The 13,282-nt window shown below is 43.6% G+C and overlaps 1 protein-coding gene across 3 annotated transcripts; it reads right to left on the reverse strand.

The window, feature by feature from the left end:
• Positions 1–652: 652 nt before the first annotated feature.
• Positions 653–10,692, reverse strand: S1PR3 (sphingosine-1-phosphate receptor 3). Of its 3 annotated transcripts, none has more exons than XM_018920956.3 (2): positions 10,243–10,692; positions 653–5,044 (listed from the first exon to the last, which is right to left on the reverse strand). In XM_018920956.3, exon 2 carries the CDS (start codon positions 4,861–4,863, stop codon positions 3,718–3,720), a length of 1,146 nt encoding a protein of 381 aa, XP_018776501.1. In that variant the 5' UTR covers positions 4,864–5,044; positions 10,243–10,692; the 3' UTR covers positions 653–3,717. The 3 variants fall into 3 exon arrangements, with proteins under 3 accessions (XP_018776501.1, XP_018776499.1, XP_009094345.1); XM_018920954.3 differs by lacking the exon at positions 10,243–10,692 and adding an exon at positions 10,053–10,199; XM_009096097.4 differs by lacking the exon at positions 10,243–10,692 and adding an exon at positions 9,831–9,904.
• Positions 10,693–13,282: the final 2,590 nt, after the last annotated feature.

Genomic DNA, 13,282 nt, shown 5'->3' on the forward strand with positions numbered 1-13,282 from the left:
GCACCAGGTCCCACACAACTTCAAGGTCAGTTGGGAGTTGATCATTCTTGCAGTAATAGTCCTGGAAGCTCAGGGCACAGAGCCTCCCTTGGTCTGTTATCCGTGTTGAAGACAGAGGCAAAGAATGCACTAAACACCTCTGCCTTGTCCATGCCCCTGTTGGTGACATGACCATCCTCACCTGTAATGAGCTGATCTTATTCCTAAGATGCCTTTTGTCACTGATACTGAAGTAACTCTTTTTATTATTCCATGCATTTCTGGCAGCTTCATCTCCAGTTGAGATTTCACAACAGGAATTTTCTCCCTGCACTGGCAAACAGCATCTCAATATCCTTCCCATGTCACCCAACCTTGCTTCCACTGGGCACACACCTTCCATTTTAGTCTCATTTCCAAGAGAAGATCCCTGTTCAACCAAGCCAGGCTTCTGCCTCTGGAGTACTGCCTTCAGGCACAACACCCAGAGTTTAAATGAATGTTTTCCATAAAAGACCAAAACCTTTTCAAAATTCTTTGAAAAATTACTGCTACTTGACACCTTTAATTTTAAGGTTTGAGATTTTTTTATTAGAAGTTTTTGAAATGTTTCTGGTACCTAATGATTTGAAAACATTCTCTAAGACTGTTGGCAATAAAAGACTCTTGGAAAGCAGATTGTGAAAACCTTTATTTTTTCCACAGGTGACTGGATTTGCATTCAGTTATTAATCCATAATTAAAACAAATATTCCAATTCATTTAATAATATGAATGAATGAATGGCTTCGTAGCCTTTGCTCCATGTAAAACCAATTGGAAAGGGAAACCAAATTCAGTTTCCTGTATGCTCAAATCAGCCTGGATGATAAAAAGTTAGATTCTGGAATGTGTTTGGAGGAATTTTATAATATATTAGGGTGAAAGAAGATATTTTCCATCTTTTTCCAGCTTCAAGGGTGTGGCATCTTCCTGGCTGTTTAAGGTCCACTACTTAAACTCTTGACTTGTCCTAATTTAAATTCTGCTCTGAAATCTTTCACAATCTATGCCTTATCTAGTAATTCCCAATGGGATGGACTAATATGCCTTATTTAGTAATTCCCAATGGGAATGGACTCACTGAAGATTGTATTGACAATAATTTTTTTCTCCAATCATAAGAACTTTGTAAATTGTACTAGCAGTGTTACATGTGAAGCCATGAATCATAGAAACCTGCTTCAAGTACAGCAGGCTAGTGAACTAACAAAATATCCCCACAGCTCCAAAATAAGAGAAGGAAATCCAAGTAGAATGAAAGGGTTTTGTACTAACAAGCAATCCCATGGGCTTTAAGTTCTTTGCATTACTTGTATCTTGCACCAATACTGAGAATAGCTAAGGCTAGAACACAGATGTTAAAACTCACTTTTATGTACATCTTCTCGGACTTTGGCCATCAAAAAATTTTTATTTTTCACCTATACAACAAGAATCATGTAACAGCCTTGACATGAGGGTTGGTGTGGGTTCAGCAACCATGTTTTCTCAAATCATTTTGTTCCTAAGGCCTATCTGCTCTACAATAGCAAGGAAGCTGCCATGTGCCACCACACTGACAACTAACACAAGTACACAAATATTTAAGCTTACAGTTTTAAAAGCCACAACTTCGGGAGAGAACTTCCACAATACAGCCCAACAGCAATGTAAAATCTAAAAACCTAATCAAGCCATGGCAATGCAACGTCACCAGTTCTATTTCTCACAAAGCTACAGAGCCTGCAGCCTGTATGTACAATACATTTAGTTATATCATGCTTACCTTGGTTTTGCTTTTTCTTCTCCTCTAAGTGCACTGCTTTTCAACGTTTTTGGTAGAAATTATTTCATATTTACTACTCTCTTTCACAGTTATTTGATTCAAATACAATTCTTCTTTGTTCTTATACACTTTTCTACATTTACACACTATTAATTTGTAAAAGATAATCACAATGCAAACCTCTACATTTTAAAGGTTTTTGCTACATACAATTCACAACTTATACACAATACATATTTGAGAAGAGTCTAATGATGCTGCTTTAAATGTTTAAGACCAGAGTAAAGATAAGGATGAGCTCTTTCAGGCTGTGTATTAAAAAAGCCTCAACTACTTCTGATTGTGCATAAGGCAAAGTGTATTTTGAGACATTAAACACAAATCTTTGAAAGAGCCCAATGAAGTTAGATGTATACATTCTTACTGAGACAACAGGAACTTGTCCCAGAATTTCCCATCAAACTCCACTGAAGCCTCCAGCCATAAAGTACAATTGATGGAAGTACCACAGGCCACTTCCATGAGGACCTGAAACCAGATGTCTGTGAAGTCTTTAATGCTCCAGGACTCAGGAAACCGCTTTGACATTCAACATCAACCCGTACTCAGGCTGGTAAGGCAGTGATGAACTTAAAAGTTGTTAGGTTTCTCTGGAATGGGCTCTTGAAAGGCTGGGGCTGGGGCTCCAGGTCTTCCAAACTAAATAAACCTTCCAGATCCTAGGCAGGGTCAGGTACAAATGGAGATATGCCCTTCAGCATGACCCTGCTGTACCGCATCTTCCCTCTTGTATCTGCAGAAGTGTCCAGAAATGACAGAAGCATAGGATCCCACTGACAGAAAATGGGACATTGTCCCACTCGCAGAACTTCCCAGCGAGCAGTCCCACACTGTGGTAGGGCCTAGAAAGGAAAGAAGGAACTCCACAGGAACCCACTGTAGTTCACTGCTTTCTGAAATGATATGTCTGTCTCTCAGAACTGAAGGATCTCAGCTTAGGTAGTGCATTCACAATGTACACAGGTTTATATAGGTTGGACATACATTTTTAAATATATTGAAAATAGTAAGGAAAAATATATGCATTGAAACAGCACATACACTTGTTACACATGTATTGAGGGGTCACATTTTAACTACTTTAAATAGCAAATATATATCCTCTCTCAATGGTTTACTACTGCTCACTTAAAATATGTTGTGAAATGCCACAATGACAACTGTCATGTTGTCTTTCACTAAACATGAAAAGTTTGAATAACAATGGAAAAAATAAAAATACTGCATTGATATGACTTGTTAAAGTTTCTGACAGTTAAAAGCTACTACTTCATTTTAAATATCCCCATTGAAACGCATCTACTTGTAAAATTAGTCACACTGTATACTGCAATACAATGTTTAGCATGTTGTAAACTTTTACCAATCAATGACTTTTTAATGAGAAATTGTACAAATACACAGCTATTTGTACCACATACTTATAAGGCCATTAACACAACAGCAAGATACATATAGAGAACAATAATCACCAACTTATCCAATGAATTCTTCTCCCAGATGGCAATAACTGGGCTCATCTTAGAGTTGTCAGCAGTCTTTAGTGAATGCTGAAGTTTCTAACAGGTTTTAATGATGTCTTGCAAGATCAGGAGGTGCCAAATGAAGCCTTAGCATGCAACGCCATTGCGGCACTCGATGTCCTTAGCTATGCATGGACTCTGTCCTGGCCGCTGGGTAGCCTGAAAGGCTTTTTCTGAATCAGGTGTGTAACCGAATGAACACCCAAAGCAAATGATTGTTGATAAATAAGTTCTCAAAGTTAAATAAACAGTTAGTGTTTTCGCCTGTGACTGAAGTGCATGAATATTTAAACTACACCTGTAGCTTAAAACTAAAAACACAGAAAAGTACTTGTCTTGAGTAGTCCCTTACTTACAGAAGTTTCCATTGTGAAATGGAGATTCACTTTTCTCAGCAATACATGAGGGAACATTTATTGGTGGGAAATCTTCTTTTGGCTTCTGCGTATTGCTACTGCTGGATTTACTTCGACTGTGATCTGGAGTGGGTTGAATAGGCAAAGATCTGGCCACCTTGGATTTCACCAGGCAGCCACAAACAAGGCGAAAGAAAGCCCGACGCATTTCCTTACTGGCCAGGGTGTAGATGATGGGATTCATTGCAGAATTGATGACTGCCAGAGCAATAAACCAGTGGGCTTTGTACAAGATGGAGCACTCCTTGACTCTGCAGGCCACATCGATGAGGAACAGGATGAACAGTGGAGACCAGCATGCAATGAAGACACTAACGACAATCACAACAGTCCTAAGGAGTGCCATGGACCGCTCCGAGTTATTGTGGTTGGTGACATTACGGCTGCTGGACTTTACCAGTATATAGATGCGGGCATAAAGGATGACAATGGCGACCAAAATGGCTATGAAGATACTAATGCAGAACACAACATAATTTTTGGAGTACAGAGGCAAAATTGTTGAGCAATCTGGTAAGTTGTTTATACAGTTCCAGCCGAGGATGGGGAGGGCACCCAAGGAAATTGAAATAAGCCAGCACGTGCCAATGAGAAGGAACACTCTGTATTTTTTATTTGCGTCGTAAGGCCTCATTTTAATCATGGTCAAGTGCCGCTCAATAGCTATCGCTAGCAAGCTGAAAGTGGAAGCTCCCAGAGCAACAAACATGCTGCCTTCCCTAATGAACCAGATTGTAGAGGACAAGCTCAGAGTTTTCTTCCCAGACATAAGAATGTTTACCTTGTAAACAATCCCAGCTAAAAGATCACAGAGTGCTAGATTGCCAATGAAAAAGTACATGCGGTTGTGAAATTTATTGTTTTTCCATATGGCAATCAACACCATCAGGTTTTCCAGGACTATGAAACTACATAGGATCAGAAATGAAATAGTGGGCAGGTCTATTTTATCAGTTGCCTTTTCCCTTAAAATAAGCTTTCCTGTGTAATTATAATGCAGTGCAATAAGAGAGTCCACCTCTTCATTTCCTTGAGGGCTGACAAGAGCATCAGGGGGCATGGTAACAGCTGCCATCATTTGTTTCCCAATGGATGCTGGACTTTTTTTCTTCAGTATCACAAGAATATAGTTCCAATAATTTTCCACAAGAGGGAGATCAAGCCACGTTTCTCCCAATGCTCCGCTGGGTAGGCGTTGTGTATCCTCACCTCCAGTACGCCTCGCATATTACTCGGAAGAATGGCTCTCAAACCAGGCTCTGAAAATAAAATCAACAAGTGCAACATAAATATCACTGTCTTCCCATGTCACCCAGTGCTAAAGCTGCAACATATATCCAGCAGCCAAGGGTGAGAGTCTGTGACTGGCAGGGCACTAAGGGCAAGCACTGCTCATGCCTCTCATGGTAGCTGTTGGTAAGCTCAGACACAGTCTGGATGCAGAAATACAAGGGCAATGCCACTACAATGTCACAACTGCTCAAAGGTGTTCTCCCCCTGCAAAATTTCCATGCTGAAAAACACACAGAAGATCCAAGGGAAGGATTGGCAAAAAGACCCAGCAAGCCATAGTGTGCACAGTAAGCCGCTCACTTCCTCTCAAAAAGACCTAAGTGTATACTGCACTACCAAAAGTCCACCCAACCATCACTGCTTCCACATCAGCAGGGCAAACTCTATGCTTTTAAAGCTTATTCTTGTTTGCCATGCAGAACCAAGGTAGGAAAGATCCTGAGAAAGGTGGTGTCAAGTCTTGATGCCAGTGCGCATTTTAAGCATGTTGCCAGTGCTTAAAACAACTTCCCCCAGTTAATGCTATAAATTTCTGCTATTTACAATTGAGAAGATGCACTAAAAGTCAGCCATCCTAAAGCCAATCAAGGAGTTTTGCTACCTTTTTTTAAAATAAACATGGCAAGTCATATTTTTATAAATGTTGTTTTTCTTTATAGTTAATTTTACTGGGTTTTTTTCCCCTTTATGTAGCTATACAGGACATATATTTAATGTTCTTGGGTTTTTTAAAAAGTAAAAAATAGTTACACCAAATTTGTCTTTCTCAGAACTTCTGATTTTTCTTGGTTCACAATCAGTGCTCATGCCCCAGATGTATGCACTGGGGATGTGTAAGTGGCCAATTTTTCACTTTTCTAAGAAAACAAGGATTGAGATGAGGACAGAACTTGTTGTTTTTTTTTTTTTTTTTTTTTTTTTGGAAAGGTAAGAAAATAATTGTACTGGATGGGAGGATGCTTCTCATGGGCCCAAAATTAAATAACTGAATTTAGGGAACTTTTTAAGAACTGGAGTTCTGACCATAGCATTTATTTACTCAAGTGTCATGAACATTTTGCCGACACATTAAAGACACTCTCAAAGGACAGGTATCGAGGTAAGAAGGAATTGAAAATATGATCTTTAAGGTCTCTTCCAACCCAATCCATTCTCTGATTTTATGATTCTGTATACAGGTTTCTTAAGATCAGAAACACATTTCAGCCACTGCTGACCCAACAGACTGTTTTGGGCACTTGAGAAGTCAGAGATGCATTTTCAAGTGCCTTCTGAGGATGAGGGGAGGAGCAAACTATAACCCAGAGGAAAGTAAAGGTATTTAAATGTGACCCACACCCTATTTTCCCACCCTTCCTTTTCCTTGATTCCCTTCTTCAGAAAAAAGTTATCTGATAAAAGCCTACAGTGAACTGACTTGAATTCTTTAGTACATTCAGGATATTCTAAAATTACTTTCTGAGAACATAATTTGGTGTTTTCCCACTGTTATTTCCCCATTTTACTTCACAGGTCCAAATCACTACAGTTGAAGAGGCCCACTGGAAAAGACATACAAGAAACACAGTTGCTGCTTGGTGTCTTCGTCCTTTTTTACTCTGAAGATGACAACAACCACCTCATTTCTTTCCCAGGAGCTGAACTGGGCCCTTGAGCTGTTAAATTCTTTTCTGAAGCATGGTAACAGTAATGCTCTCAGCAGAAAAACTTCACCTCAGCTAAGGTTCAGTGTAATTGTAATTCAGTTACAATCTGCGCACTGTTAACACATTAACTGTCACAGCCTTTCATTGTATTGGCTTATAACAAAATCCCACTGTGTCCATATGAATTGCAAGTGCTTTCCACTGTAAAATAAACAATTACATTTGACTAGAAAAGTATTTGATAATAATACTCCAACCAGCAATATTCACCAGACTGGTGAATGACTGCCTGAGAGAATAATATTCCTATCATTTAAGAGCACCACATGCAACAAAATAAATATTTCTTTAAGACATTTTCAAGTGAGTTATCATACTTGGCTGTCAAAGAGCAAATACATTTCTTTCTGTGAAGAAAATTATATGCCAGACATAGGAGTTTATCAGCCACGACTCAGCAGATGTGAAGTGTCATGACTGTACTAAAGGTAATGGCACTATACCAGTTCCCCTGGCTGAAAGCAAGGATGATGCACTCAATCAGCAGAAATCGTACAGCCTCTGCCAGTGTTGGTAATTACTTCTCTTAAAGTTGTTTTAGCAAACTTAGTATCACAAAACTAAATCTTTGCCTCTGACAAGCTAGTAAGAAGACAAGGAAAGTTGCAACATTATTATTTACCAGGACTCTCACTGAGAGAATACCACATGCAAGATGTTTGAAAGTTAATATAAATAATGTAGTAAATTAGAATTTATTTCCAAGTAATATCATTCAGCCATAGTCTTCATTTGTTCACCTCCTGCTTTGCAGCCAGTAATTCAGAGAGCTCATTCTTTAACAATTAGAAAAATTAATGCTGGATATGCATTATAGTAACAAGAAAGTGACAAGGCAGGTTCAGGACAACATGTGTCACTGCTTTGTGACAGCTCAACGATTTACTCCTCAAAACAAGTTTGCCCCAGTTGCATACTAGCTTCAAAGTATGGACCTCAGTTCAAAATATCTAAAAAACAACCTGAAGAAACTGTCTGTGGCATGTTGCTTGCCCAGCACTGCCATGGTTTGGTACCTTAGCAATCCAGACTCTTGAAACCACCGGAAATGAGGTTTTTTTTCCTCTAAAGCAAAGCAGAGAATCCCTATTTCTACACCAGCAGGTACCACTAGAAGGTTTAAACCTCTTTGCAGCACAGGGGCAATCTGGCTGTACTTCTTCGTGGATATGCTGGCTAAAACAGTGGTTGCTAAATTACCAAATTAAGGCAGCGGAACAGTGTCAAGAAACACAGTCATGCTCAGGACAATTCAGTTGCCCTTTCCAGCTAGTTGGCTGACTTTTGTTATCCCAGGTCTGAGGATGGAGAGAGCAGCTGGGATCCAAGCTGCGAGCACCAGATATCCCCCCTTCTGCGGAATCTCCTTGCCCACCGACATGCTCTGGAGTTTAACCACTGGAGAGAGGTTAATGCAGACTCCTGCAGAGGTCAAGGATCCTGGCAGGGTCAAGCACCGTTTTGAATTAGAGCAGGGGCTCCTTACCAGGGATCACATCACTGGTGGATAGGGTCCAGCATCCAGTGACTTATGATAGGGTCCACCAGTGTCTGTATGGTCCCTCTGCCCAACAAACCATAGAAGAAGCAATGCTGTGTGGAAGGCCACACCTCTTGACTTGCTTTTTGGCAAGACACAGCTCCGTTATCACCTCCAACTGAACCCCAAAGTGGCGCAGGTAGAAAGTCAGGCTTCTCTGGCCTGCAACTTTTCTCTAGGAACACATAATTCCCAGTGCCAGAAGGCAACAGGGAACCTGTGGTAATGGGGATGCTAAAATCCTTCAGCATACATCTCGACTCCCATACATCTCCCTCCCAATACATCTCGACTCTCTCTTTCCAGTGGGCTCTTCGGTCACAAGTCCTACAGGGAGCTGAGGGCTTTTACCCTCTCAAAAATCACTGGGCACTTTACATCTAGAAGAAATAAGAAATTTCTGTATATTCAAAACAACAAGTGAGAATAAAGTGAGCACAGAACTTGACCTTCTGCTACATACTTTTGCCTGCAGAAGAACATATGATACCATGCATTCAGTAGACTTGTAATTTGGAATCATATTTTCCTGTTTTCCAAACAGCCACAAACAGACTTGACCAAAGAAACCTGATGCCCCTTTACCACCACCACCACGTGCACTGCAGCTCTCCCTCCGCTTCCATGTACAACACCACATCCTTGGCCAAAAGAGAGAATTTTAAAAACGGCAAAGGGAAAGACAAGAATGCAAATCTGAAGCCAAACCCTTTTATATTTTATGTATCTGTAAAGCCTTTCCAAATGAAAAATAAACACATGTAATTTATCAGGCACCCTTACCCTGGCAGTCTCATCAACAGAAAGGACTTTTGAGAAGAGCAGTACATTTCAATACACATTTCCACTGAAATTAAGCTGTGCTAGATGCAGATGAAATTTAGACAACAAACATCTGCTATAGAAAAATGTCTTGGAGAACTCAAACAAACTTGTAAAAGATTTTTTCTTAAATGAATGTGCGGGCAGTTTACAGCCTCAGAAAAACAAATAGTTACTTTTCTTGGCTTCTGGCTTTTAGACATCTCTTTGAATTTTGTAACACCGAGTAGCACACATGTACACCTCAGAGGGGAGCTCCCGGATGGCTTAATTCGTGGTCGTTAAAGGGAAGGCATTTTGACTTCCTCCTCCGTCCCCCAGCGCTGCCGACCCATTCCCCCCACTCCAAACTTCAGTAACTGTTCTCAAATTTCCATTACCGCTGCGGCCTGAGCCTTATGGGGTGACAAAAGTCTTGTTTAAGTTACCCGACGTGTCCGCCGGTGATGGTCTCACACAGAGAGCATCGTTCTACCCACGGGGCGTGAGGATCCCTAAACCCGGGGTTCCCACGCGGCTGGATGCCGCTCCGTGCCAGCCACTGCTCCTGTGCGCCGCACCCTGATCGGTGGCTTCCCGCTCCGACAGCCGGACCGGTACCGCACCTCGGCCGGGCTGGCAGCGGCGGGCGCATCCCGGGCAGGGGAGAGGAGCAGGGGCAGGCAGGGCAGGGAGCTCAGGTACCTGCTGCGTCCGCCCGCGTCCCGCGGCGCTCCGGGGCCGCCGCATCCGACCTCGCCGCCTGCGCGGCGCCACTCGGGCCCCGGGGCTGCGCTGGGCAGGACCGGGCCGGGCCGGGCGGGGCTGGGATCGCCCCGGCCCTGCCCCGCCGCCGCCGCCAATCCCCGCGGCTCCGCGCTCCCCGCCGCTGCCCGCAGCCGCCTCGCCCGGATACCCCCGACCGACCTCCCGACCGCCCCTCCGGGCTCTCCTCGGTCCCCGCGTCCGCCTGTCCTCGGCTCCTGCCTCTGGCACGCTGCTCCCGCGCCGCCGTCGCCGCCGGATAGGCTCCGCTCCCCGCTCCGGCGGCCCCTGCCTGCCCCCGTCCCGTCCCGTCCCGTCCCACCACTCCTCACCCCGCCCCTTGGCCGCTCACCGTGCCGCGTGCCCGGAGGAGCAGCGCCCCGGGGTTGGAAGCTGCCGGCGGGACACGGCCGCGGGGGTACCAGCGCGTTTAATGCTTAAAGGGCGTTTTGGGCAGCCGGCGTGAAAATGTGAGGCGGCAGAGCCCACCGCCGAGTATTTATAAGGTCCAGAAGAATGCGAGGTGGAGGGTTTCTCGGGTCGGGCGACTCGAATGTTCAAGTGAGGTTGTACGTATTCTACCGCTGTTTCACTGTGTCCAGTAATGCGACCTTCAGAGAGCTTGAGTCGAGAGGTACAGGGTAAAACATTCAGAAATTCTCGGTAAAAGTACTTCTTCGGGTTTGACCCAGAACTGTTGATTACAGCACGCTCCTGGAAAGGTACCTCTTGACAGAGTTATTGAGTGAATAATAGCAACCCAAGGACAGCGATAGGCGCGTGGATTGTGCCAGTGATGGGAGCAGCACTTTGAAAAAGAAGTTGGAACCTGGATCCCACAAGTGTCTTATTTAAATGTACTTGTAAGATGCTTGTGGGTACAGCAAATCTTTCTATCAGAAGTGTGTATGATAAGCTGGCAAGCAGAAGCACTACAGCAACCTTGCTAAACAGAAGCAGACATGTAGGGTTGCCTATCGTCTCACAGCAGTCAGTGTTTTTCTTGGGAGCCTCCTGTCTGGACCTGAGCATCATCACACTTGGAGTCATGCCATGGGCCCGGCTGTCGGGTTGCCTGCACTGCTGTTCTTCAGGGAGGAAAAGTCCTGGAGGAAAACAGAACTAGGCTTTTTATAACCAGAAGTTTAAACTTCTGGTTATAGATAGAGCAAATGGTTGTTTCTGTGACTGTGTTTCATCTCCCGAAGAGGAGTAATAAAACTTTTCTGGTTTAGGACTTTTGTAGGAAATACGGACTACACTGAGCAAAATGGTGGTAAAATTTCTTCCAAGCTGATGGACCCAATGGATATTGCCCCACATAGCTATGGATAGGACTGTAGCGCAATATTGCCCCACTTAGCTGTGGATAGGACTGTAGTGCAATCTCTAGTGGTCTTAGCCTGTCCTCCTGTTTTGTGTGCTCTGTGAAAGCTGTTCTCATCTGCAGAACAGGTGTGGAAAACTCTTTCTGTGTCCTGTAAAGGTACACACCTCTTTCTGACAAAGGAGAGCTCAGGTCTGTGAATTACTACTCTCTCATTGCTCAGCAAAGTCTTGTTCTACAGATTCCCTGAAAACCACCCCAGGAAGGTGTAGTCCTCTTGGCAGCCACTTACTACACACCAACAAGATCCTGTTCATTTGTAGTGGGTGCAACTAGCCCCTCTCCTGGCTCTGTGTTCTTCTGTTATTCCATGTTATTTTCCCCTTTCTCCTTATTTTTCCTTTATAACCTTTTGGTTACTTAGAGAGGGGAACCAGAAGAAATGCTCACTCTTACCAAACTGTCATGGATGAGGCGACAAGATACTGCCACCACAAATATTATTTGGCAATAGTTCCAGGAGGTGGCAAACTGCGTCCTGCTGCCTGTAATGATTTTAAATTGCCTTCGGTTGGGCTTGCCACCTCCAGCAACCCACAGGAGCAGCTAGCAACCAGGCCCCACAACAGTACAAGGGAAGTGGTGCATGATGTTATTTCTGACTGAGACTTCTGACAATGTCTGACGTGGTGGTGCCTGAAACCACCTTGGCAGCAAAGCACTGTGCGCAACACAGTCCCACCAAGTGAGAACAGCAATCTCATGCCCCAGCTTTCCTATCCATCCTGGGAAGCTGACTTCACACACAGCTGTGCTGCAGGGGTGTCTGGTTCATCAGCAGGCAGTGGTTTCTTGCAGATGCCTCTTGACCCCTGTGGTTGCAATGGCTGCTGATGTCATTGAAGGAGGTGGGTGGCAGGATACTGAAGGGCAAGCTGGAGAAGCTACCCAGGAACCCAGGGCAGTAGAGAGTCCCTGCTTAGAGGCTGCAGGGGATTTCCCTGGTGTGGCATCTCAGGCCAAAGCAAATGTCAAAAACCTTCTGAGAGCTCAGCCTCTTTGGCAATAGCTGATACAACCCTCTGGTTCAATTCCAAATATTGTGCAACTGCCAGTAAGGCACCCACGGAGAGCTTTCCACGGCGATCTCAACCTTGTTGAGGGGTAGAGACATTAATGACTAAGAAAGACATAGAAAGAGAAGACCAGGAGCAGTGATGAATTTTCATAGCAACAGGAGGTTAACAGCTCAGTTTTCTGAGGATCATAAGTCCTTTCTGCCCTGGAAATTCCTGAGTGATTGGGCAAACAGGATGAATAATGGGAAAGTACTATTACTGATATTATTGGGAGTATTTGACAGTGAAACTGAAACTGAGAACAAGATATTTCCAAGACTTGGAGGTCCTGAGTGACCTGCTGATAAAGTGCAGTATTCATTTTCCATGCTGCTAAGTGAAATATAGAAAACCAACTCTAGTAATAGATGTACAAATTCATCTGTAATGTTTATACTCAGAAGAGAGGTCTTTGTGGATCATCCTTAAAAAGCAACTGACATTCATTAACTGTCAAAGGGAAAGTGCATTCTAGGACTGCATAAGAAAGGAAAGAAGAACAAATTGGAAAACATGGTTGAGCTCTTCTGTGAGCTTGACATCTTGGGTGCCGCGAGTGTCTGTAGTTACTTCATCTCCTGTTTTGTAAAACACAAAAAGGCAAAAAAAACAATGGAATATTTAGAAAAGTTATCTGGGCAGGGAAAATTCGGGTTGGCTCCAGCTAGCCAATGGTCAAAGAAAAGATGGAAAAACACAAGATGGGATTTTCTAACAAGGACATGGACACAAATTTCTAACAACGTACTGTTGAGTCATGGAAACCGATGAACATGAGAGAAAAATTGATTAAACAAATTGATGAAACCACTTGGAGTAAAGGGCTGCCAGTAGCTGTTAGGTACAATGGGAAGGCAGTGCAGGGCACGATGGCTGGGAGTCACAAACAGGGGCACTACTTACCCTGCACGATTCTAGCTCCAGAGTTGCCATGGGCCGAATCCTGT

This window comes from Serinus canaria, chromosome Z, assembly GCF_022539315.1.
Source record: "Serinus canaria isolate serCan28SL12 chromosome Z, serCan2020, whole genome shotgun sequence".
In the NCBI taxonomy this organism is placed as follows: Eukaryota; Metazoa; Chordata; class Aves; order Passeriformes; family Fringillidae; genus Serinus; species Serinus canaria.

Excerpts from the sequence above, each read along its gene's own strand:
- S1PR3 (XM_018920956.3), bottom strand. The coding sequence starts at position 4,863 with ATGATGGCAGCTGTTACCATGCCCCCTGATGCTCTTGTCAGCCCTCAA.